General features: G+C 39.7%; 1 protein-coding gene across 12 annotated transcripts in view; it reads right to left on the bottom strand.

The window, feature by feature from the left end:
- NTNG1 (netrin G1) overlaps positions 1-25,240 on the bottom strand; it is a 167,508-nt gene that overhangs the window by 68,937 nt on the left and 73,331 nt on the right. For all 12 annotated transcript variants that reach the window (XM_026854162.1, XM_026854160.1, XM_026854157.1 and 9 more), the window contains exon 3: positions 17,150-17,790. In XM_026854162.1, the coding sequence (XP_026709963.1) occupies positions 17,150-17,790 (641 nt within the window). The remainder of the gene's footprint in view (positions 1-17,149; positions 17,791-25,240) is intronic.

Raw genomic sequence — 25,240 nt, 5'->3', positions numbered from 1 at the left:
TATGTCTGTAGGTGAGAGGATTTTACAAATAACACAAAGCCCTGAGGAGACTTCCACCTCCCTTCCAAACAAACACAGAGGCCAGGGAAAGATCTGTTTCCAAGAAGAAAATGAGTCAGAATTCAGAGAAAAGTAAATGCAGAGCAGAATCGTTTACAGATGTTGTCTAATCCTGTCAGAGCAGCTGGTTCAACCCAGCTCACAGTGACACACCCGGCTGGGCAGGCTCCTGCCGGGACAGCAGCCGTGCAGCATGGGCCAGGGAAGCGGGGTCACACCAAGGGGTGGGAGACAGCCAGGAAAGCTGCAGGCAGTGGACCAGGACACCCCACTTATCCCTCTTTAAAAATGGCCAGCAAAGAAGTCAGACTTTTCTCCAACGAGAAAAGGACTATTGAACATATTCTTGATTTTATTTTTCAGTGTATTTTGGCCACCTTTAGCTCTAGGCATATCACCAATACACGCAACCAGCAATAGAGCACACACAAAGAGCAAAGGCTGCGTTCTTATTCCACTTAAGTTCTGTTAATAAATATAGTTACACACAACACCTAACGGTCCCTGAAAAGCCCAGGATTTAAGTGCTTAAAAAAGACATGTACTTCAAAAATCAGATTTTCGTTCTCTTATCTGTCTTGTTTTATAGATGTGTGGGGAACAGTAAAGAACTGCTGATAAAAGCACACTTTAATTTTCAGTACCACTGTGATAAGTCTAGACAGTGGCTGGACATTTAGGAAAACCACCAGGATAAGCGAGGGCGTAGCAGAAATATAATCCAGGTTGTTCTCTTTTGAGAATCCTGAAATCCCAGACATGAAAACTTTTAGCATACGCTTTAGTGGCCTGTCCTCTTGGTAGATATTTTAAAATGACAAATATGTAAAATATTTTTGAATTGTAACTACACGGCCTAGCCCCAAACTAACACGTGATTCTGAGAACTAGTTTAATATTCCTCTTTCCAGGCTTATACCTTGCTCCTGGTCTGCACAGAAGCCACTGCCCAAGAATCATCTCTGCAACCACTCTGAAGGGCGCCTTTATACACAGGTAAGCTGTGTCCTGCTGTTCCCTCTCAGTGTTTTGCTGTTCTGCTGGTTATCGCTGCTATTACTTCTAGGTGTTACCTGAGCTTAAGGACTTTGAATCATCCCTCGCCCTTTGCAGTGCTGCCATCGCTACCAGAAAGAGAGAAGGACGGGCAGGTTGCTGCATGCCTGAGCACCGGTGTCACAGCCCTTGTTCTCTGCCGGATCCTGCTGGCACCTCCCTTTGACGTTTCTCATAAAGGCAAAGGAGAAGACTGCACTTACTACACGGGCAGGTTAATTGATCCCTTTTCTGAAAAATCATATTGCTGAACTTTAAGGATAATTATAAGGCACAAAGCAGCTATAATATTTTCTGGAGTGTGTTTCGAGGTACTCATGATTAAACTATCAAAGTCAAGGGTGCATAACGAACTGTTCAGAGCAAACAAATCTGACTAAATATTTCAAAAGTGCTTTTGTTCTTGTGTTATCTTGTATTTCATTAGGGTTGATTTTCAAAATGCTTAGGCCTCGTGGCTCCATCTAAAATAACTGGGAACTGGCAGCTTTTTATTACCAAAATATTACCAGACACTTCAAATCTACTTAAAAATATATAGATATTTTGTTTCTCTTTTTCCTTTTCCTCTTTCAGTTTTTCATCTTGATTGGAGGTCATAATTTGAAAGAGAAAAGGGAGAAAACCGAACAGAACATTTCTCATTGTTTATCACGCTAGCCTCAATTTTTAAACTTTTAAATTCCATACAATATAAGCTCCTTGTCACAGAATAATTCCCTCTGGAATTATTATGATAAGAATTATTTGCCAGTAGAGCCATGCAAATAATTGATTTTTCAGTTCACTGACTGAACTGAAAAAAAAACTGGGGGGGAAAAATAATTTGTGTCAAATAAAAGAATAGTTTTATTTTCAGGTTTTAAATCCCCTTTTAAAAATATTTTGGACAATTTTTTGAGCAAAAATATTTCCAAAGGAAAAATCATGGCTTTTTTGAGTTTTCAAAAAATTAGTCAAAAGTATTTATTAATGTGTGTTGAATTCTGAAAACAATTTTAGCCACCCTTGACAGAGGTTTCTTCTGTGAATAATTTATACTTCAAAAATACTAATCCTTTCTCCTCCTGAAGAAACCTAGATGAAGAGTGAGTCGTCTGTGTCTGTGCGTAGTGTTTGAAGTATGCCAAAAGTAACTTAGCATCCTACAGCTAACTTAGATACTGAAAAAGAGCTATTGGGTCATCTTACCTCTAGCCCTGTGTTGGTATAAGAACACAGCACAGTGAAATTATTTGCTGTGACTAATTTTAACTGGTTTAGGAAATAAAGTTCTAACTGTATCTTTTATTTTTAATTTGGCAAAACAATTCTTCTTTCACTTACTGTATTCCAGGTGCTTATTTCACATAGAGAAAGCCAAAATACCATACGACTACTGTTTAATTATAGATACTACTTATTGTTATCTTGAAGTCACTAAAGTGGCTAGATTCTGCAAACATTTTGTTATGTTTTATTAAAGTCTGTAGAATTATACAAAGATGGGAAAATTACAAATGCTCTTTAGCATCAGAAAGCTTGAGATAGATGATATAATGGATCAAATTTACTGACTTTTCACCAAAGAAAAATATGAATGTAGTATATTAACAGATGGTCTGTGGATATGACTCCTAATGGATGACCTGATCTTCTCAGAGGTGGGTGGCCAGAGCTAGGCAGTCCTGTTCACTTATCAGATGCAGCTGGATATGAGCTCTTAGACCTCAGATGGGGAAAAGGAGAGATCTGGCTTCCCGCATTGGTCTTGGAGCAGTGAGCAGGAGACACGTACGGACATGAATGTACGCCTGCCCACTGCAGTACCACCAATACTGACTGGCTTTCCCCCAGTGCCAAAACAGGTCTCTCACTGGGTTTAGTACCTGTCCTAGCCTCAAACTCATGTCACATGTGACAAGAGACTTTGTGTATGTCTTTCTCTGTGAAATGGGGTTGATGATACTGCTTTGATGTTATTCCAGAAGTTTAAGTGACAAAGGACAGGTAGTTTGAAAGCAAAGTCTTAATATTCTGACCTAATGTCAGACTAGAATAAAAGAGTGATTGCTTTTGGCCTTCAAGTGTACTGAAACATTTATTATTCATGTTTGTTTTTAACAAATACTGGGTAAATCAAAGAATGTTCAGACAGAGGCTAGAGCGGAGCTGTACCGTACACTGAGGGGTCGGGAACATGTTTTTGTTTGTCTATGAAAACAGACATGCTGGGAGGTCGAATTAGATCAGTGACTATAATATTCCATGTACCAGAACTAAACAACTTCATTTATATTTCAAATCTTTCAAATCAATACTTTTCTTCATATTCTGCGACCCCCACCAGGAAACTTGTATAACTGAAAATTTAAGGAATAGATTGCTAGTTATGAATAATGTAAGGCTGTCATAGGGGAAAGCAAATTGTGAAATACTGCTGACAAAAACAATCAGTATATGTTTATACTGAAGAACAAACCTTTGCAATTCCATCTTGCATAATGTAGCTCTTATAATCCTATACAAATTTTTCTGTTTTCTCTGAAATGTCAAGCATGTTCCTCAGCCTCAAACTTCAGCGGCAAATTGTGTTCGCAAAGAATGTCTGAGCTAATCTGGCAGTAAAATGTATGCATATATATATATATATATATATATATAAAATAAATATAATACATAGCTCTATGAACAGTACTAGAGAACTAACAGATGCAGATAAAGAAAGAACCTAGAGTTGAGGGAAAAAAAAGTAATTAATACAAGGATGTCTATCAGCACCCATTTTTCAAGCAGCAGCGTATTACAAAGAACAGGTCTAGCAAGATTGGACAGGATCCTGTCTGAGGCATGGACAGTCAGATGGTGAACAACAGCTTCCTTGCACTGTTTTCTTCTGGGCATGGACTTAAGAAGACTGCTGTTCAAAATTAATTGGTTTTTGTTTGCACACTGACATGAGAGTTGCCATCCATTGAAAAGAAGAGGGATTTGTCCTGAAGACCTGATGAGCAGAAAAAGACAATGTGCCCTGAGAAGATCTTAACAAAAGCTTTGGCATGACACAGCTTTATCCTTAATGAACTTGCACACAATTATCAGAAACCTCCTGAATTATACAAATGAAAAACAAAAAGGAAAGGACAATAGATGCTTTATTAGGAAAAATTTTTGTAAGTAATACTTCTGGGGATGAAGGAGTTAGTGTTTGTATCTGATATGCTTTCTCTCACTGGAGAGTTGCAGAGGAGGAGGAGGAAGGAGACTGGGATTTAGGATGGTGCCCGCAGCAGCCATGACCTACTGTCCCCCCACCATTACTGCTCATCATCTTTCCTCATCTGTTCTTATGCCTGCTCAGCACCTCCTCCTGTTAACTACACAAGCCAGGAGGGGAGCATTACACAGGAAGAAGCGGTCCCAGATCTTATTAAAACTGTTCTCTGCTTTCATGTTGGGCAGAAAACCTCAGGAGAGGAAAAGGGCAGAACTTGGTGGATTTTGTGCTATATACAGATTTATCATAATGCACAGCAAATTGACTAAACCAAATGACTTAGTGGCCATATAATCTTATCACAAAGGGAACAAACTTCTGGCATCTGTCCAGAAATAATATAGCTTTCAGAATACAACATTTTTATTCCATTTTGTTCTATGCAAATCACTCCTGTGTTTTGTCTCAGTTTTACCCCTTCATGATTATATCTGGGTTTTCAGAAGCTGACCTACCTCTTAAGATTAAGAACTTGATAAAATAAGGAAAAAAAGTCGAAGTCTATAACAGGCTTCTCTTGAGATGCATGCACTGCAGACTGGGAACTCCAGTAGCACCTGTCACAAAACAGCCACCTCTCTGTCTGTTACTGGCAAGTGCCCTGGGCTGCTGCCTACAAGTCTTCTAGGATAAAATCTCACCTATGCCTCATGGCAATTCTTTCCTTTTTTGTTTGCTTAATGTAGTTATAGCAGCTGAATTTTTAAACCTGGTTTCTTCTAAAACATGCTAAGCTTATGAGGATATAAAAAAGTACACATTTCATGTGTTAGGAATTTGGGGGAAGCTCCTGTATACAGGGCATTGAGACTGGACTTTATGTTCTATTAATTGTGTTTGCATTGCCGCAATATTTGCACAAGACTCCAAAAGGCCTCTATCCTCAGCCCATTTTAAATTGCAGAAACTTTTCTCTGCGAGTAAGCACTTTTTTTGGTGGTCCTAATATGTGCAAGAGATTTCTCAAAAGTCCTGGTATAATAAAACAGACAAAATTTACAAAATCCCTGACTTTTTCAGGAGGTTTCATTATAAATGCCAAATACCTCTAAAAATGTAATATGATGCTCTTCATATGAAGTCTTTAGACAGAGCATATGTATCTCCTCTCCACAATTCACTGAATGTCAGGCTGAATGTCAGGCACACACTAATTGTGCATTTCTTCATCAAAACCTGGGTATGACCGTACAGTCAGGAAACCAATGAACTGTGTTAGAAGTATATCCTTCACCTGCTTTTGGAATCAAGACAAAAACCCCTTTGTCATTCTGGTGGTAATTGCTCTCCTACTTCTCCCCTATTTAAACCATGTATATTTTATGAAGCATTAACAGACAAACAAACCAAACATATAGACTACAAAATACAAAGTCTGCATTAGTGTCCAAAAGTAGCCATCAGAGTGAAGAGAGATTTCAGAGTACGATCTCTCAATATAGTGTCTCATTATCTGTAAAAAACAAAAGTCCAGATGTATATTTTAAGACATCAGGTCTAAAATACGAGATATTTGTACACAGAACTGCTGCCATCATCCACCTGAAAGGACGAATCTCAGAAACAATCACCACGTTGAAGGTTACTTCTAGAGTGACTAACTCATCAAATGATGCAAACTGGTTTGGGTGTGTAAGGATTCGACACTGATGAAAATTTATTTTGAGATATGTACAGTAGCAGACAAATTAAATGTTATTTTACTTTTCCCTATTTCTTTCATCCAACTGTTTCTCCACTTCCCATTCAGCATTCAGGAACAAAACAAATGGAAAAGGGGGATGAAACCCTTTTTTTCCCCAAGATCTAGATTGTGGATTGGTTTAAACATTTTCAGTAGTAGAATATTAGTAGTTAATGACACTCAGATTGTTTGATCTTTAGCTCATTAATAACTGTAAGACACCATTCTGGAACCACAGCTTCCCATCTTCTAATTCTCCTGTGTTGCAGAGGGGAAAGAGCTGCCCTTGCCGGCAGACTGTAATTCCTATGAGACACAAGTGATTAAAAATGTAACTGGCTCCTTGCTGTTCTGCTGTCCTGCTGGAAGAATTATTTCAGGGGCATTCAAAGGAAGGAAGGCATGGTTCCATAAGCATAATCTTTAATGAAGCTTGTTAAATGATAAGCAATTTTCTGCATTGACAAAGAATAATAGGTTTACTTTTTCACTGTAAATTGAGATGTTCCTGCTGAAGGTTTCCATTCCTTCTTTGAGGCACATGGTCTGTGACTCCCCATGTGATACAACTGGAGGAGTGATGATCACCGTAAGAGAAGCAAAGACATTGAGAAATGAGCAGCTGGAGGTATGCATGGTGTGGGAGGAGGGAAGGAGGATTTCCCAAAGTGGGTCACTGACAAAACAGACACCTTCTTACACTGCAGCTCTGTCCCCTGTCCCAACTGCCATTGCTGCACCCTGTTCCTGCCAGCTCTGCTCCCTTGGTGGTGCAGAAGTTCACAAGACCTGCTGTGTTCTAACTGGGGGGCAGGAATGGTAATTTTTTGTAATCCCCCCAGTCAATTCCTGGTTGTGCTTACATGGCAAAATCCACACCCCTAGCTCTAAGTAAGGGAAGAGCAGCCCATAGTTCAATAAATACAGTGAGAAGATGTAGAGCCAGTTAAAATGTGATGAGGCTCTAAAAATAGAGCCAAGGTAAGTCAGGCTAAAAAACCCCAAATCTCTCAAATAACCTTCCCTCTGTCCCCAGAATAATAGGTGGGAAGCATCCAATGGCCAGGACATTTGTGTTGCAGTGAATGCTATCAGCATACATCAAATAAAACCTAAAGGGTGAGCTACTGAGGGAATGAATTTCATGTTCCCTCTCATGCACAAAAGGCTACCAGAGGTTCCTGGACTCCAGTTCATGCTCACGTGGCTTGGCCTGGCTTTTCTGAACAGGCCTAAACAAAAGCACTACAAAAGCATCACCAAGTCAAAGAAGTTAAAATTAATATGTTTATCATGACTTTGATAAACACCATCTCAAAGTCTAAAGATTCTTAATGCACAAGAAAGTTAAATGGGAAAATGAGTAAAATCAGTTTTACCAAATATAAAAGTCAGAAGCAATAAACAATCCTGCAACTGTTCTGTCTCTGGTAACTTGCATTAAAATATATATAAAGTGTTCTGGGAACTGAAGCAATGCTTCAGTTCAATAAAACTAATGCAATTAAAGAGAAAGAATCCTGTTTTTCCCCTGCTTGCAATTTCAAATGAGAGCTTCCTAAAACTTGTGACCATTGCTGGAATCCAATTCAGGACCCCAGCTTATCAAATTCCCATCTCTGGCACCATGCCTTTGAGGTATTATAAAGTGCTGCTCATCACACCAACTCTGTCTATGAATGCTTCAGAAAACTTTAAAGTGCAGACACCCCATTTTGAAACAGGCAAGTGTTCACTGTGAATCAAAATGGAGTCATCAAATGTGTGCAGCCTTCAGCCAGTGCTTCTTTTCTTGCAAGGCAACAAAGGAAAATGTGTTAGCACAATGTCTCCCTGTAACATTTTTTTAAACTTGGAAAGCTTTGCAGGACAGCACACCTACACAAAGCTGCAGGTTTCTGAGACCCTGTAGAGCAAGCATCTTATTCAGTAATTCATCCAGGGGCTGAGAAACCGCCAGGCTAATGAGGTCTCCTGCAGCCTCTTCCCCTGCAGGTGCTTCCCTGGAAGCACAATCTTAAATCAGACACCACCATGCCAGATGTAACTCCCCAAACAAACACCAACCCCTCCCTCCCAAATGTGGCTTAAGAGAGCCATGGCAGCACTAGAATCTGACTTTGATGAATTCACAAACTTCTTTTCCATTCAGACAGTGGGAGCTGAATTAATTCCTCAACTTCTTTAATGCTGAGAGCCATGTCTTGGGAATTCAGTACAGGAACATATTAATCTCTCTGATAGGCAATAATGCAATATATTACCGATGGGGGAGCCAGCACATCAGCACTGTGATAGTGACCCTGACCAGCAGATGACTGAATGGGTATGGAGAGAAGGAGCTGCTCTAGCTTGAAGGCAGAGCCTCAACTTTGGCAGGCCGTCCTTCATGCTTGTCCCACTACTAATTTTCCAATGCATTACTTTGTCGCTTGGGCATCCAGAAACACTCATTATGAAGGTATGTGACAGCCCCTGATAATACATGTCTGTGGCAAAATAATTGATCCCTCTCTGCAGTAGTGATCTTTAATGCTCATAGGGCATGGTAGGTTATTAGATGGAAGGTACCCTTTGATGGTCTCTAGTGTAATATGTTACCAGACAGCAATGTGCCAACTATCTATCACTTACAAAATAATGTCATCCCTGGAAAAGGGCCTGGCAGCAGGGGTTAGGGGAGGAAGAACGTTTAATTATATTTGTGGAAGAAAAGATGTCCTGAAGAGTGGGCAGTCTGATTATTTATTGGCTGTTCAAAAGTACTGAACACAATCTAAGAAAAAGATCAGGCTCTGAGATACGGTGGTTCACATTGCTGTACAGACTCTAGCCTTGAAGTCAAGTTCATGCTGAAGAACAAAATTACCTCTTACAATATGTGGTTTACTTCTGAAAATGAAAAGGGTAAGAGACATATTAGTAATGTTGGCATTAGTGGAGGCAGCTGTTTTTAGATATTTGGTATTTCAGGGATGTGAGTTTAGCATCGTTATTAGAAGTACAGCTTACTATATTCCTCTGCTAACTTTCCAACAGGGAACAGATGGTTACCCTATTACCAGCCATTTGCATTTAACATATTGTAATGATTTATATACCACATGTCACCTAACAAAGTGAAAACAGTCGATGGCAACTAATTAGTTGAGTGTGAAGACACATATCTCAATGTACATATCCTTATTGTAATCAAATTTTATCTTTTGGGTTCTTAATAGGTTTAATACGCAGCATAACAGAAATACTGATGGCAGTTAAATGTGAACCACCATGTTCCTCTGGCATCGGGACAGCACTGCTATCATTAACAGTTGTACCCGCACTCCCGTTACATGCCTGTTTTATGAGTGATGGTGCAGGGAGGACAGATTATAACAATCCATTGTGCTTCTCTACCAATCATTCTTAAGTGTATTTCGAAGTACTTTATAAATCTTAACATATCAGATACTGGCTCATATTACCGGCCACACATATCTAGAGAGGGTGCAAGTGGGAATACTGCATGGCAGAATGGAAAGACACTCTGCATAGCTCCCATAAAGACAAAAATAGATTTAAGAGTGAAAATGAAAAGAATCACAAGGTCTTCCAGGGAGTTTACAAGGAAGAAGCAGACAACTACTGACGTTTGTACAAACATCAAAGTCAGAGGATAGACTCAAGGGTTCAAAGAAAGAGCATAATTTTAGAAAACTGCCTTCCAGCACTGGGACATGGGCATGTGTATGTACCATACGTATTGCATTATCCATAGCATGTCCCAAGGCCTGATCAGCCTTTAACCCACAGTATGAAGCTATGGGTTATCAACCTCTTCCTGAAATGTTTTTGTTTGGTTTTAGACTTACTTTAAAACAGTGGTCATCACCCCAGAAATGTCAAAAATGTAAAATCAGGGAAGTACAGCTACGTTATTCCAGAGTATGGCAGCATTTCCAGCATAGAAGTCATACCAATCATTCCTTTTTATTAATTGCTACCTGCTTAGAAGTCTGGATGAACTGTTGTGTGAGCAACCTGATGCTGTTCATGGACAGATTCTAAGGCTCCAAGGACTTGGTGTGCTGCAAAAATTAAAGGTGTTCTTATATCGTAGTGGTAGTACATCAAGTTTTCCAGTTCTTGCTCTCTCCTAATGTCATTAGGACGCCTCTTGCCATTCAGCATCCTTTCATTTCTACCATGCCCCATGAATCTAACCAGGACCCAGCCCGTTCTCCAGCAAAGGGCTGCAGCTAACACTATGCTTTCCTGAATGTGTCAGCAGTCAGACTTTCTTTTGGGCATGCTACCTGCAGCATAACCCCATGTCTCCATTTTCCTGACCATACTGCTGCCTGCTAAATTCACATCATTGCTGTTTCTTTCTGTAGGTCTTACTTTTTCATGAACAAGATTATATTCTATGACAACAGAATTACAGCAGTGTTGAAAATTTATCCTGTTGTTTAGCCCAATTAACAAGACGTTTCAGCTGTGTTTTACTGAGGACTTTTGCTGCTGACTCATTTGCCTACAGCCTGTTGTGATCAAGTAGGAATCATGATGATTCCCTTTGTGCATGGGTCACTAGTACTGCTGAGGCCCATTAATCCCAGAGATGGACTCTAGAGTGAAGTAGAGGAAGGGTTCTCACAGGCCCCATGTAATGAGAATATTAGACCCTGACCTTTACAAATTCACTTTCTGGCTTTCTGAATATGTGTCTCCATGTGGCACCATCACTGGATGTAGCAGAACTGTCCTGCTTTACAGCAGCCTTATTATACAAATATGAGATAAGATGAAAGACTGACAGGTGTGGCTTTTTACTCATTTCTTTTAAACAGAAGCTGAGACAGTCTCCTTACTTCTGTCCTCCCTCCCTCCTTTCTTTACTTCCTTCTGTCTTCCCTTCCTCTCCATCACTTGTTTTCTCTCAGTCCTCCTATGCGAACATATTTGAAACTCACTGGTTTAATACAGTAACTGCACTGAAATTACACCTGATTTACAGGGTGGCATCTGAAACTAGTATCAGGTCTGGTCTCTTGTTTCAATACTTCTCATACTGTATAGGGAGTGATACACAGCATTTACTATGGCAGTGTACTAGAGGGAAATAAGAGGAGAGGTGGCAAAGTTAACTCTCTTAGTTTCAAATATTTCCCTAAATAAAAAAAAAAAAAAAAAAAAAGATTAACAGAGAGAGAGAAACATCACCTGTGTCATGAGAAAGCACATGGATATTCTGAGTTCAACCTACTACCTTCTGAGGCACATCACATACTGAGGAGTAGCCAGGATAAATCAGCTTGTAAGCACATGTAAATTAAGTACTAAGATAGACAAAATGGCAGGCAATCTCACCATGCTGGTGCCCGTGGAAGAGATCAGAGTGTTCAAGAAAAAAAAAACCAAAACCCCCACCTACAAGTTGGTAGTTCTTGTTACTTGTGAAATACTTTAAATTTTTTAAACTTTTAACATGACAATATGTTGTACCACTCCAGCTTTAACTTCAACCTGAAGGACATCCCTGTGCCATGAATCATATGTATATGCGATCTAGGAGATCCTTAAGCGTATTTCAGTGTTTGCATTACATTGAACTCTTTTGAAATGAAAACCTTAAAGGAAAGAAAGTTTCTGCAAGATATTGGAGTCACTGAATTTATTCAGAAAGGCTCTTTGGATAGCTTTTCAGCATACAAAGCAACACAGAAAGAAAATTTCTCTCTTCTTTCATCAGGAGTTTCATCTCCACTCCTTTAATGTTCAATGGCAAAATGAATTATACTACAAAAAGGCTTGGTGACTCTCATCAAACACTCTGATCCTGCATGATACTGAGCTTCCTTGAAAGACAGCTGTGGGAGATTAGTATGGAAATACTTGACCTCTTGCAAAATGGGCCAAGAAAAGATGATCACATGCTAATGAGCAAAGGTGGTGAGTGAAACCTGGTGATTTAAACCCACTAGTTTAGAATGTGTGTAGCAGAATTAGAGACCTAGTCAGCCATCCAGCCTCTACTGCTCTGCTCCCCTTTCAACCACTGCAAGACTGAGACCACTCTGAGCTGATGGTCAGGACTTGTTTCACCAGGACAGAGGGTGGAAACCAGTATTATTTGAACACGGGAAGGAGTAAAACCCTACCAGGACATCTGTACTGAGTAAACCATTGGAAACTGCTCATGTGTGAATAAACACAGTAACCATTTAATTATTTCAATTCCTGATGAGCCTAGATTTGTTTACAAAAAACGAAGGACCATTTTCCTTAGTGACATATTACAGTAGATATATTAAAAAAGCTAATTGCACTTGGGAGTGAAAGATAAATTGACATGCTCTTAAATACATACATTTATTTTTCTTTCCTGTTCTCTAATGAGTTCATAATTTAACTGGAGAAACTGCTAGATTCCCTCCAAATACTAGTGAAAATCTCAAAGGAGAACAAGCTGCTTATGCAAGTGTTCTTGTAAAACAAAGAGTATTCAAGTATGGTAAATAAATACTAGAAACCAGAATGGTATTCAGTTGTCTCCTTAAAAGCCTATTTATCTTCATATTGATGGTCTGGTTCTGAGCTGAACATTAATGAAAACATTTTCTATTATAAATACAACTAAAGCACTTCTATACATTACAACTTCCCTAGGGCAAAGTTCTGCTTTTGGGTTAAATTATAGTGGGATATTACTACAGTGTTGTCAAGTGTGTGCCAGAGTAACAAAGATTTAATCCAATTAATCCAGCTGTAGAATGGATCTGCAGAATAAACCAGAGGTGAAACATGGTATAACCCAGTCTTGACGGTGTGACTGTCTGCTGCAGGCTGCAGTGCGAACTCCCAACTCAGGGCGGCAGATCAGCTCTTTTAAGTGGAAGGGCACTCACCTACCCCAAGCACACTGCAGCAATACTGAGTGGTTCAGGGTCATATCTGGAAGGAGGGGCAGGCTGACTAAAAAACTCCCAACCCCCTAAGTAGCAGATATGATTTCCATCAGAGTAATTTATTCAGATGCTGAGATGGATTTAAATTTAGAAGAGATAATGTGTAATGTTGAGAGCAAGAAACTGTTAAAACTGAGGATACTTTTCACTTGCATACTGTGAGTTAGAGGTTTCTATTGCTGCTGGAACTGCAACCGTAGCTGAGACAGGGTCAGAAAACCCTGGGGCTTAAATACAGAAGCTTCAAGGCGAGAAGCGTATAAAAATAAATTCAAAAGGGCTTAATAACATTGCACAGAGGCTGGATATTCTGGTGTCAGAAGGAAACTGGTGGCTCTTAGATCAAAACCTAATCACCCCAAAGCAATAAGATCCTTTGTTTTAGCCAGCTAGTCATTCCATCACCCACTGGGGTAATGCTTTTTTACTAGCATCCTGAATTACAGTTAATTTACAGTGTATAAATGTACACATCACTGACAATTTAACAGTTAAATATAAAATACTTTGGAATGAACATGGTTAAACCTTTAGTAGCCTGATCCAAAATTTGCTAGGAACCTTTTGCTTGACTTCAAAGGAATTATTATCAACATTTGAGTGAAATTCTACCACAAAAAAATGTTAAAAAAGGGAGCTGTGCCTCACATCTTACTGCCAGAACTGTCCTTCACATGGAACTGAAGACATGCAGAGCCCACAGACAGTTCAGGCCACCTCTGCAGGCAGTGAAGTGAGAGAAACGTTCCTGAGGTCACCACACAAGGCATCCTCTGATTTGCTGCAGCAAGGCCAGACAAGGGGGGAAATGTCTGCTCTTTCTTAGTTTCCCATCCCAGAAGACTTTATTTATGCATTAGTCGACCTTTCTAGCCGTTAGGACCATCTTGCTTCAGCAGTTAATTAACACAAGTGCCATAATTTAATACAGTTAATGCTACTTGATGCCCTTTAATGTACCTTCCATTAGTGATATTATTGTAGTATTACCCTGTAAATTAAAATGAGATCAAGACTAAGAGAGGCTCTCTTTAATTAAGGTACTGGCACACTACGTTGTCCATTATTCACTAGAAAAAAATCTCCCTGATTTAGCAAAGCCAGACCATCGGTAAGTCAGAATTAGCTCATGTGGATTATTAAGTTTCTTGAATGATGTGAGAACAATGGGGTTGCTGAAATTGCTAACAGCCACGTTTCCTTTTTTTCATCATCTTAATAAATACACAATGGAAGTGGTAAATTGAAGATGAATAAACTGGTGGTAATAGAGGAGGTAAGGCATTTATCGAGAGTACACATCTCTAATGCAACATACATCAGGCTTATTTCCCACCAAAATGCAAAACAATGACAAAACCAACCCTATATGAAGTGAGCAAATCTCCTATCTATAACTCATTTTGAAGTATTAACCACTTCAGCATCTTATATATATCAAATATGGTGGCTTTAAGATAGATGCTCTTCACTATCATTGGTTCTTAAAATACAGTGTGAAACAAATTACATTTTATGCTGCCTTTAGAAATGTGCTATTATGAGCTTCAGTGATTTTTCACTATATTTAACCTAAAGGTTATTTTTTTCAGTTAAAGGACTAGCTTTAAAACGTGTCTGCTAACATCACTCAACTACCACATGTCAAGCTCCTTGGTAATGGCCCTTTGTATCTCATCCTCATGGAATAGTCTAGTCTAGTTTTACTAAATGTATATAAATATCTAGGTCTGAAGCCCGGAATATGAAACATTGCAGAAAAAAAAAAAAAAAAGTAACTAACTTTCCAGTTAACATCCTAAATTAAGGTGCAAAGGCTGAAAAGCTCAGCTGAATCAGAAACAGCAGCAGAAAACCCCTAGTAACCCTTGCTCACCTCCATCATGTTCCCATGCACAGGGAATGCCAGGGCACATGACTATAATGCTGATTTGGAGGCTCTTGGCGAGGGGACCCATAAGATTTCCTGTAGGAGACCAAACATACCTAAAACCAGGTGACATATTGCAAGTTACACTTGGTGCAACTAAATAATCAGGGGTTGTGTACTGCAGCCCCACAGCTACTTAGCAGTAAGCAAGCCCATAAAAACTTTGACAAGGAGGACTCACTACATATTGGAGGAAAGGCCACCAAATCCCTAAAGAGCTGTTCTTCTCATTAGCAGACGAGTGATAAGAATTCACATGAATCTAATCTAGTGAGATACTATTACACATCAGATATTTCTTTTAAAGCACGTGTCCAATTACTGCAGCATTAGGACAACAAGCGTCAGCATCAGATAAGTTCTCTGTACAGTCAGGCTTCATTTCTATAGATAATTTTTCACAAGACTCCCATGCCCCAGATGTGCTCAGAAGGTTTCTGTTTCTAATTTGCATGCAATGTACTCTTTTTTAATCCTTCAGATGCTTTCTTTGATAAAGTACTGATAGTCTAATTGAAGTCAGACTAAGCTCCAAATGGGTTTTCAGATGGGGAGCAGCTTTTCCTTAAAATGTAAGGAGCTTCCAATCCTAAGCCTTGATATGATGTCTCTGTAGAGCTAACCTATGTGGAGCTCAATGGAGAAAGAATACACATTAAATAGAATATATGTATTATTTTTTATCTACTGAGGTTAATTTTACCAAAGTATTTCAAACAGTATCTTAAGCTGCCTATGATCCACTTAACCCTCCCAAGAGACTTCTGAAAAATAACTTACAGTGTAACTAATGAGAATTACAATTGTTAAAACAGCAACATTTGTCTTATATTTCACATGTGCAGTTAGTGATTCTGTATGTATGCATACATATTTGACGTGGACACAGAAGATTGTAACTACATGCTAAATCTATGGTCCTAAGAAATGTATTTGGATGTCATATAAAAATACGTTGGCACTGCAAAAGTGCTTATGTATTCAAATCTGTATGTGGCATCAATTCTTCCTTTATATGAAGTTAAAGAATACTTTTCAATTGATTACATCACTGTAATTTTATTCTATTTTGATTTTATGTATCAATTTTTGCAATATGGAAATGCTTATGAACATGAAAGCTTGTATAAAAGAGGTAAAAAATGGCAAACTCACTATAGCAGTAATAAAAATATAGTCACCAGTGTTTTATATAATCACTCTCTCTCCTTTTTTTTTTTTTATTTTACTCAGTCCTGTGTCTGCAAAAAATGCCCTGGGCTTCCAATATACATTGGCTTTTCTGTTCATTTTGATACTTAGCTTCTTTTTTTTTTTTTTTTTTTTTTAAAAAAAAAAAAAAGGATGATTTGAACTCTCTATAGAAGAAATGGAGAAGGAAAAGGTACATTACAGAGGTGAGTGAATTGCTAATAGAGAAGGTCCCATTTATTTCTTCTGAACAAATTGGCATCCAAGACATGTAAAGGGTATCACCCTTGTGCTTGAGGTCATCAGTCAATTGCTAGTTTGAGTTGGGAAGAGAATTTCCCAACAGAAATGTCACTGCACAGTTATTATTTTTGGAACTACGGCACCTGATAACAGTCACTGCTTGCTCTAGAGGGACTATTTGTCTTGAACCTAGCTGAATAATCATCTTTGTTATATTCAAATCAGTCTCTCTAAAACACTCTTGTTTTTTCCTGTTTTACTTCAGCTTCACTGCATTTCAGAGCTAATTAAAGTACAAGGACTGGACTCTCTGCTGCCTTCCTTGTTCACAGGCAGTTCATAGCCAGACCTAATGGGAAGGGTCTGTGCAAGGGCTGCTGTATCCATCACAGATTACATTAAAGGCCTGATAAAGTCAAACAATAAAACAGAATCTCTCTTTTTATTTAACTGCCATCAGATCAGGCTCCAACTATATAAAAGCAGAAAATGTCCTAATGCCAGGGTACATTCCTGAGCCAATATAAGAAACTGTTAATACTATCCTGCTTGTAGAGCTAGGGCTCATGATCCCAGGCTAGGACAACAAATACCTGGTACTTTGCGCCACTGACTCTAAAACTTCTAGTATGACCAGGAATAGACTTCAGCCACGCCAGCTTTCCAAAGAACATGTCTCAGTGGAAAATGTCATTGTGTTTGGGGAAATAAACAGTTTTGAGTAACTTCTAGAACCAAACACACATGCCTGTTTCTAATGGTATATATTCTCTTACCTTCCATATACCCTTATGTCTGAAATTGCATAAAAGTAGCGTGCCAGGTGCTGCTCATCTACATATATTTCTCCAGTTGCTGGCCTAAGCAGTCTTATCCTCAGATCTGTGATGGTAAAGAAATCTCTTAACTTCTTGGTTGTGTCAAGCTGGCCATAAAGAGAAGCCATGTTATGAAGCCGAGGTCCAGCAAAAAAAGCAAATCTATCTTTGATTTCAAAGTGGATTATTTTACTATTTGTCATGTACCCAGTAGAGTATTCCTCTGTGCAAATGATTTCTAGGACTGTGTGCTGTGATAAATCCCTCACTGATTTTGGATCCATGTGGAAAGCATCTAAGCAGTCCGTGGCATAGTACTGGTAGGGCTGCCATGTTCGTCCATAGTCGAGTGACTTCTCCAGGATCATTTGGTCTGGACGGCCAGATTCAAAAGTGATAACTATGTTATCTGTAAGCTCAATGGTTTTGTTCCAGGAGAGTGTAATATTAACATGAAGGGGCTTTGGATAATCCTTCCAAGTCGTGGACTGCCAAAATGTGGAGGGATGTCTTCCTTCAAGATCGAACATCAGTTCTGGAGGATGAGCCAGTTCTTGGGTATTCGCATCACATTCATTATTGCACATGTAGGGATTCCCCTGGAAAAGAGCAAAGCAGTGTTACAAGAGGCATGGTGTAGGTGACTGTGACACATAAAGATGTTTCTTGTCTGGCACACGAGAACTTCTGCTTTTTCTCCAGGAGGGAAACCAAGAAAGAAAAAACAAATGCTCGTGAAGAAATACCTTTATCTTAACGAGATTTATCCTGGCCATTTTACCCGTTGAAGTAAACATACAAAGACACACATATACAGCACCCTTGCTATATATGAACATGCACATAAACATTTTTCTTAGTATGTTTTAGAGAAAGAAAAGAGCTTATTTATCCTGAACAACTTGGACCAGTGATCGAGTCACAAAAGGCTGAGAGCAGTAAGCAAGTCTCTAATAGCTCAGTAACAACTCCAACTCTTCCTAGAAAGATGCAGCAGCTGAAGAGAATTTCTTTTTACAACAAGTGTGTTCCTCAAGAGCTCTGCTCACAAAAGTAATTTTAGGGCAAATGTTTTGAGGTCAGGAGTGCAGCTAATATGTACTTCGTATGAACCAGTACTCAGTACACCTTCAAGTTTCCTTTCACCTGAGTGTGAAATTTATCATGCTTAACTGTGCTCCCAGTTTAGCACCAGCTTGCCCTAAAACATTTACACTCGCCACCAAAAGCCATTGCAAAAACAGTGTTCTGCCATCTCTAGGGCTTGACTCAGACATCTGCCATCTTATTACAGGGTAGTGAAGTACTTCAGGAAAGACTTTTCACAAGACACTGGCTCCAATTTATCAGGACAAGATAATCCGGCACTTGATTAGGTGGGAGGTGTCAGCAGCTCCAGCTGGAATGCTGCCGAGGTGGCTGGAGCTCTGAACTGGGGGTTGAGTTAAAAACAGTAACAAAAAAAGCTTGCCAATAGTGCACAGCTTTTAGTGCTGCTTGTCCTCTGTAGCAAGGTGAAAGTAAATTATTCTCTTCCTGGCCTTTTGATGCATTAACTTGCACACTACAATCTTCTGCTTCTGCACAAAGGCTATTTTGTCTGCAGATTGGGGATATCTTGCAGCAGTTGCCAAGATATGAGACCCCGTGGGCTGCACTGAATCACGTCTATCTAATTTCAGCTTTCAACAGTACATTAATATTTTGCTACTTGTTCATTCTGTGTTTGTTCCAGAGCAACTGCTGCCCTGTATCCATCCCTCTGCCTTACATATGGGTTGTGGAAGAAGCCATGCCTCTTTTCACTGATGGTCAGCACTGCTGGGGAAAAAGACGCACATGACTCAAGCACTGCTCAATAGGGGTTTATGTGTAGCTGTTATTGTCATTAATCAGAGTTCCCCTCACCTACTCTGAAAACAAAGCAAGCCCTGCTACCATAATAAACTTTTTTTTTTTTTTCTTTTCTCATAATTACAGTTACACTTGTCTCCATCTCAAAGACTTAGGGAAATGAAGTGATTCAGTGCCATCCAGTGTGGGGAATGGGTTTCAAACATGAGTTTCCACCTTGGCAGCTGCTCTGCTCCTTGACATACTCCCACCGAACACAACCAAAAGGACTTCTGCAGTCACTTCAACCTCCCCACTAGCAACTTCCTCTTACCTGGGCAGGGAAATACTATTTCCTTTCTCTCTCTCTTTCCCATTAATACAGCTGAATGCTAAAACTGACAACAGTTCACTGAGACTCTAAGTTAGGAAAAAAACTACAAGACAACAAAAAGGGTTATTTGAAAAGCAGCACACTGCTTGTTACACTGACAGCTTCAAAGCATGCAGCTGTAACTGGAAATACTCTGCAAAACGTGTCTATAATAAGTCCCTGTTACAGCACTGATTTCAAGCTCACGGTTGCTATTTCTATGCCTTCCTTTTGAATAAAACAGTGAAAATCAAAAATAAGTTTCAAGCAGAATAGAGAAAACACCGAATTTTTTATTATTTAAGCTCCACTTAATATATCAGACACAAATGCCAGAATTTGCTAACTTAGGCCTTTTCTTTTCCTTAGAGAAAATGCACATATTGTGAAATTTGTAAGGTTCCAGACCCTTTGAATATATGTAAATACCAATTTCACATAAAATTCTCAGTGTTGTGTATATCACCTTTCTGAGTTTTACTAGAAAAATCTGGTCACTTCTGTACCTGTCACCACGAATCTGCCTGCGTACCTATAACGGACATGCTTCTGTCACAGCTTTGGTAAAAGCAACTTCACTGGGAGGTCATGGGTATTGAAACAGCAAATAAAATGCTTCTGGGTAGTCAGACAGGTGCATTAAGCACTGCTGAGGATGACTTTGGTTTCCTGCTCCACAAACAGCCACTGAGTCTGTTGTGATTCTTCATGTTAAAAACTAAAGCTGCTCTGATTCACTAGTCCCTGGGATGCTGGAGGAGGCATGTTTTATGACTTCCAGTGGGTAAAACCCAGATTGTGTGGGACATATTATTTCTTTTGGTATCTAACAGTTGATTTCTTTGTCTCCCCTTTTCTTTCACCTTTTCCTGAGGTGCCAATACAATCAGAGAGCACTGGGAGACAGGGGTCTAACAAAACACAAGCTAGTGTGAACACATTAAGACCATGAGAGCTGGTAGCACTAAGGTACCTAAAAGAATAGTGCAGTGAGTGCTAAAAATCAGCACTAGCTCACTGCTGAAAGGTAGTCTACATCTCTGTGGGCACAAAACTTCTTGGGAAAGATGAGAGTATTCCAGTTAATGGCAGAGTATAGTGAGAAATGGGTCAGAATCACAGTGCTGTCCTGCACCTGAAATCTTAGTGGTAATGTCAGGGGCACAACTTGCCATTGAAACCCTGGCATAAGGACATCACTGCAAATGAGAATCCTAATAAAAAGCTTCAGACATATCTTCCCCAATAAACTGAATTGTTCTTTTAATTTTATAGCACGCAATTCTCTTTTAAGAGGTGAATGATTTGATGACACCAAAATAACCTGTGTGGAGTTCAGTATTCTAGACAGGAAGTTAGTGAAAAAAAATCTAAGCTGCTATGAGCCGATAAAATAAATGACCTGAATTCTAACCAAGGGAGAGGGAGAGAAATGAGGAGTTTAGGTAAGTTCCCCTCTGTCTATTGACACAGCAGTCACTGATGTAATTTTGAAATATTTAACGTGATTACTGCTTCAGAGGCCTGGAGTCAGATTCTCATTTTCTCTACCAGCAACTTGGCTTTAAACTGCTTCTAACTAATCTTAAATGTAATTTGCATGTTAAGTCACACTTACATTACAAAAACAGTCTAAGTGTAAATGGGTCCTACCCTACATGAACATCCTTTGGTACATTGTAGCATGAAAACAATTAATTTAATTGGGATTAGTTACATATTTTAATGTCTTGATCTCTGTGATAATCCTCTTTTAAGATCTCTTATCTCAGTAAAATGAATACAACAAAAAAGAAACTTTCCCCAAGTTGTGAAAACTAAGACCATTATGTGTTAGGGGCATCTAAAGGACTGAAGCATTAGCAGCTGTACATAATTTTGTGATCAGCAGGCAGCTGTAAATAGATCTTCATTCAAGCCTTCCAAGCAGCAGCTCTTCAGCTGGACAAGGTAGAAAATATTTCTAACTTTTCAAAAATACATTTAAGCCATTAGGAGATTTCTAAATAATTAACCATTAACAAATACTTCTAAACACTTTACTGCTAATTAGCATAAAAGGTAGCTGAAGTTTTCCCAACGCCATGACTAGAAACTCACTATTTTCCTGCACAGTAATTGCAGAATTGATACTAAATAGCTCCTTGCAGGCAGGTAAATTAAGTTGCTGTTTATTTTGGTTTAGGCTGCTTATGGACTTCAAAATATTACAAAGACTACTGACATAGTCTAAAAGTTTTGACTTTAGGATGAGGTACCCGTTATGGTTCGATCATGCTCAGCCTCAGCTACAAAGAGCAGTTACCTGAGAAGCTACTGATTAGGGCTGACTGGTCCCAGTAGAGTTTCCCCTCAACTAGCTAGACTTCATTTGTTTTAGCACACGGTGATGTCTGTTTGTGCCAGGCAGCTTGAACTTTTATAGTGGTGTCTGAGGTGCTCTGCAAGTGTCCCTGCCTGGGACAGGGTGCTGGTGCTGACCTTGCTCCTGCTGGGCAGGAGCGTGTTTTACCAAGCATATCTTCTAGGAACAACTTGGTGGCAGACAGGACAGTGACCCTAGTGTGAGGATTTGGGTTAAACACAGAGGTCTAGCAGTAGTATGACCTTTGAATGTCAGCAGAGGAGCTGGCAGAGGTGCTGCAGCTGCCATTGGAGGGTTAAAGTCAGAGCGCTGCTGCTCAGGCGAAGCTGCCAAGCTGCCATCTCATCAGGACATCGCCTCAACGGCATCAGCACAGGCTTAGGGCTTGATTGAAGATGTTGCTGCTTTCAATATGCTTCCTGTCCACACTAACACCTCATGGACTTTTTTACTCAGGAACAAAGACAGAGGGGCTTAACCCTTCTGCAGTGTGAATATTGGAAGCTGTATCACAGATTACATGCTGTAATAGACACCTGGCTAAATCCCTACAGGAGATTATAACTTGCATTTTCAAACTGGTGAAGGCTGCTGGGGTCAAGCAGGACAAGATTTTAAGAAGGAGCAAAATAAATTTTCAAGAAACGAGTCACGGCAACCGATTTTTATACTGCTGCCTCAAGGCAGTTAGCTCAGATGCACAAGACAAGAAATAAACAGCCTGACTCACGTTCGGAGTGAAGTTGTGCAGTAAATTACTACATTCAAATCACAGTTTTGGAAATATAATAATAGAGCACTTCTGTTTTCCTTTCCAAGAGACCATTACAAGTAGTTTGCTTGGTACTGTGTTGTAACTTGTAGATGACTAATTAGACAGTAATAGCTAATAGCAGCAAGTGCCCTAATGCTTATATTTTGCATGTGGTTTCTAACAAGGAATTACTTGTTTACCATGACAGAGCCAGATTATGAAACCGTTAATTGGGAGACAGTACACATTAGGCCTTGTTCTAAGGGCAAACAGACAGTGCAGTGGAGGATTGGCAAGGCATAGAATCTGTCACATGATAATTGATGTTATCAAACTCACTACATCCATTAGCTGGTTTGAGAGCATTTCGGACAATGTCTGCAGAATTATTGTTGTGTTGAAGACAGGGATGGCTGTAGACAAGCACATTTTACCATCGATAGCTTTTCATCACCGCAGTGACAGCATTTTAACTTAACTGATTTAAGTTAAGAAAGAAAAAGTACTAAAATCTCAGTGAAAGATTTGATGCACTTTCACAGAGCTCCCAAGCGAGAGGCATCTGGATGGCCAGACAAGCATTTTGAACTCTGAGTTGTAGGCTGAACAATATACATTCTCCAAAACCAGCAAAAAGAAAATAAAAGCATATTTAAATCAATAATTTCTGGGGAGACTTAAAAAGATTAAATCAGGGAGGATCTGACTGGCCAAAATTAAATAATAATGCTTAAAAACTTCATGCACTTTTAAGGTTGAAAATACATTGCAGATTATGGACCTGATCTTGCAACAAACTTGGTGCAAGCAGGCTCTTGAAATTCAGATTTAAAAAAATATATTTGAGCCTTTAAAGATCTGGCACTTTGCCTTGTAGAACACAGACCTAGTTAATTAATCTTCATGACAACACCTCCAAGAGGTATGGGATCTTATCCCAAATTTACATATAGATGCAGAATTAGAAAGAAATGCTTTCATATGATGAACTCTGTAATCCCTGATTATATTGTTTCTTCCAAAGCCTTTTGGTAGATCACACAAAGGCATTCTTGGCACTCATGAGTAGCTCTCAGATCATTAGATCACGCCTCTCTCCAATGCTATGAACTGAAAATGAATCATAGGAAAACATTTTAATATTTGCACCACTGAATTCATTGGTGCATTTGGCAAAGGCACTTAATTTGGAGCAGAACATCCTCTCTTTTTAGTTACTTTAGGTATTTTTTGGAAATGCTTTTCATTTTACTTTATGAAGCAAATGGAGTTTTGTTTCTTCTGAAATATCTCTACCCCTCTACCCACTTTTGATTTTTTGTTTTTAAAAGTCTACTTATTCCTAGTTGGTAATTTTATGCTTCCAAGGCTATCTTTGATTTGGAAACTTTGATGATGTTATTTTGACCACTTGGTCATTCGGGCATAATGGTACTTTAAGGGAGATCTACTGGCACTGACCCAAGTGTTGTTTTGTTATTTCAGAAGCTCAATATTGGTGTTTTCCTCTTGTATCAGCAGGTATCTGGCATCATAATAATTTTCCTATTTATAGCTTTTGCAATGTCATGAGGTGCATAACGCTGGGACCCCATCGTGCTGAGCTCTGGCTGAACAATATGGCAAATGTTCCAAGAACACCTCAATTTCTATCTACACTGGATGCATATTTGGATTTGAGAAACTGAAATCCTAGGGAACACAGCATCCCCTTCTCCCAGCACATTAAGACTTGTCCTGGGGAAGCCAGCCCATCCATGAGAGTGCTCCTTGGACAAGGTAGCAGAGGGTATCAATCTCCAGCATTCTGCTCAGCTCACATTGGTGCATTTTCGTCTGAGCTGCTTTTCCAGCCACCCTGCTGCCCTGCAGGAGCTCTGACAAGGAAGTCATGTGAGAGGTATGGGGCAGGGGGTGGGGTGGGGTGTCTCCTCAACTGGTGCTCACTTTCTGATTATTTTGGACTATCCATGAATTTAGCATAGGAGCCATTGAGGGGGTAGGAAAAAGATGTCCAAAACACTACAGTTGAAAGGCATCATCCCTGGGCACGGGAAAACCAGTGCCAAGGCAAGTTGGTCCATTTTGATGGACAGACAGTCTCAGTTATCATGGTGAGTATCAAAAAAACTGAGAAATCTAATCACCCTGGTGGCAATAGGGGGAATAGGTATGCTGTAAATACTGAAAAAAATTTTTTTTTTTTTTTTTTTGCTATAAATTATTCTGTTCAGATTTTTGCTCCACAAAGGAAATGTGTAAAAAGTCTGAGAAACTGCTGTGAGAGAGGGGAGGCCTGGCAAGTCTTAATGACCCTGATCAGCCCCACCTGGGCAGCAGGTGTTAACAACCCCAACCTGGGCCCTATTTAAGCTCAGGCTGGGGCTTTCCTCTAGCTCTTTCTCTTAAGTCAGCCTCAGGCCTGGGTTGTAGCCCTGTCTCCTGCAGTTCCTGGTGGGGTTCCCTTGATGGCCTTGCTTTGCCCACTTGTGCCTGGGGCTGCTGATGTCTCCTGGCTGTGCTCAGGCCATGTGGGATGGTGCCCACAGGTGAGGGCATGGCTGGTGCTGGGGTGTCCTCTGCTCCCATGTGTGTCCTGTGTTGGGTGACTCTGCTTCTGCTGCTCCCTGGCACTTGCTGAGGGATATGCAATTAGTGAGGAGATGAACATAACAGAAATGCAAAGCTGCACAGCTTGTTCTAGACAACAATGGAGCAGATTTG

Source organism: Athene cunicularia (assembly GCF_003259725.1).
Source record: "Athene cunicularia isolate RWA chromosome 8 unlocalized genomic scaffold, athCun1 chr8_part1, whole genome shotgun sequence".
Classification (NCBI taxonomy): Eukaryota; Metazoa; Chordata; class Aves; order Strigiformes; family Strigidae; genus Athene; species Athene cunicularia.
Note: the sequence above shows the minus strand (reverse complement) of the source record. Positions and strands in the feature narration are given on the sequence as shown.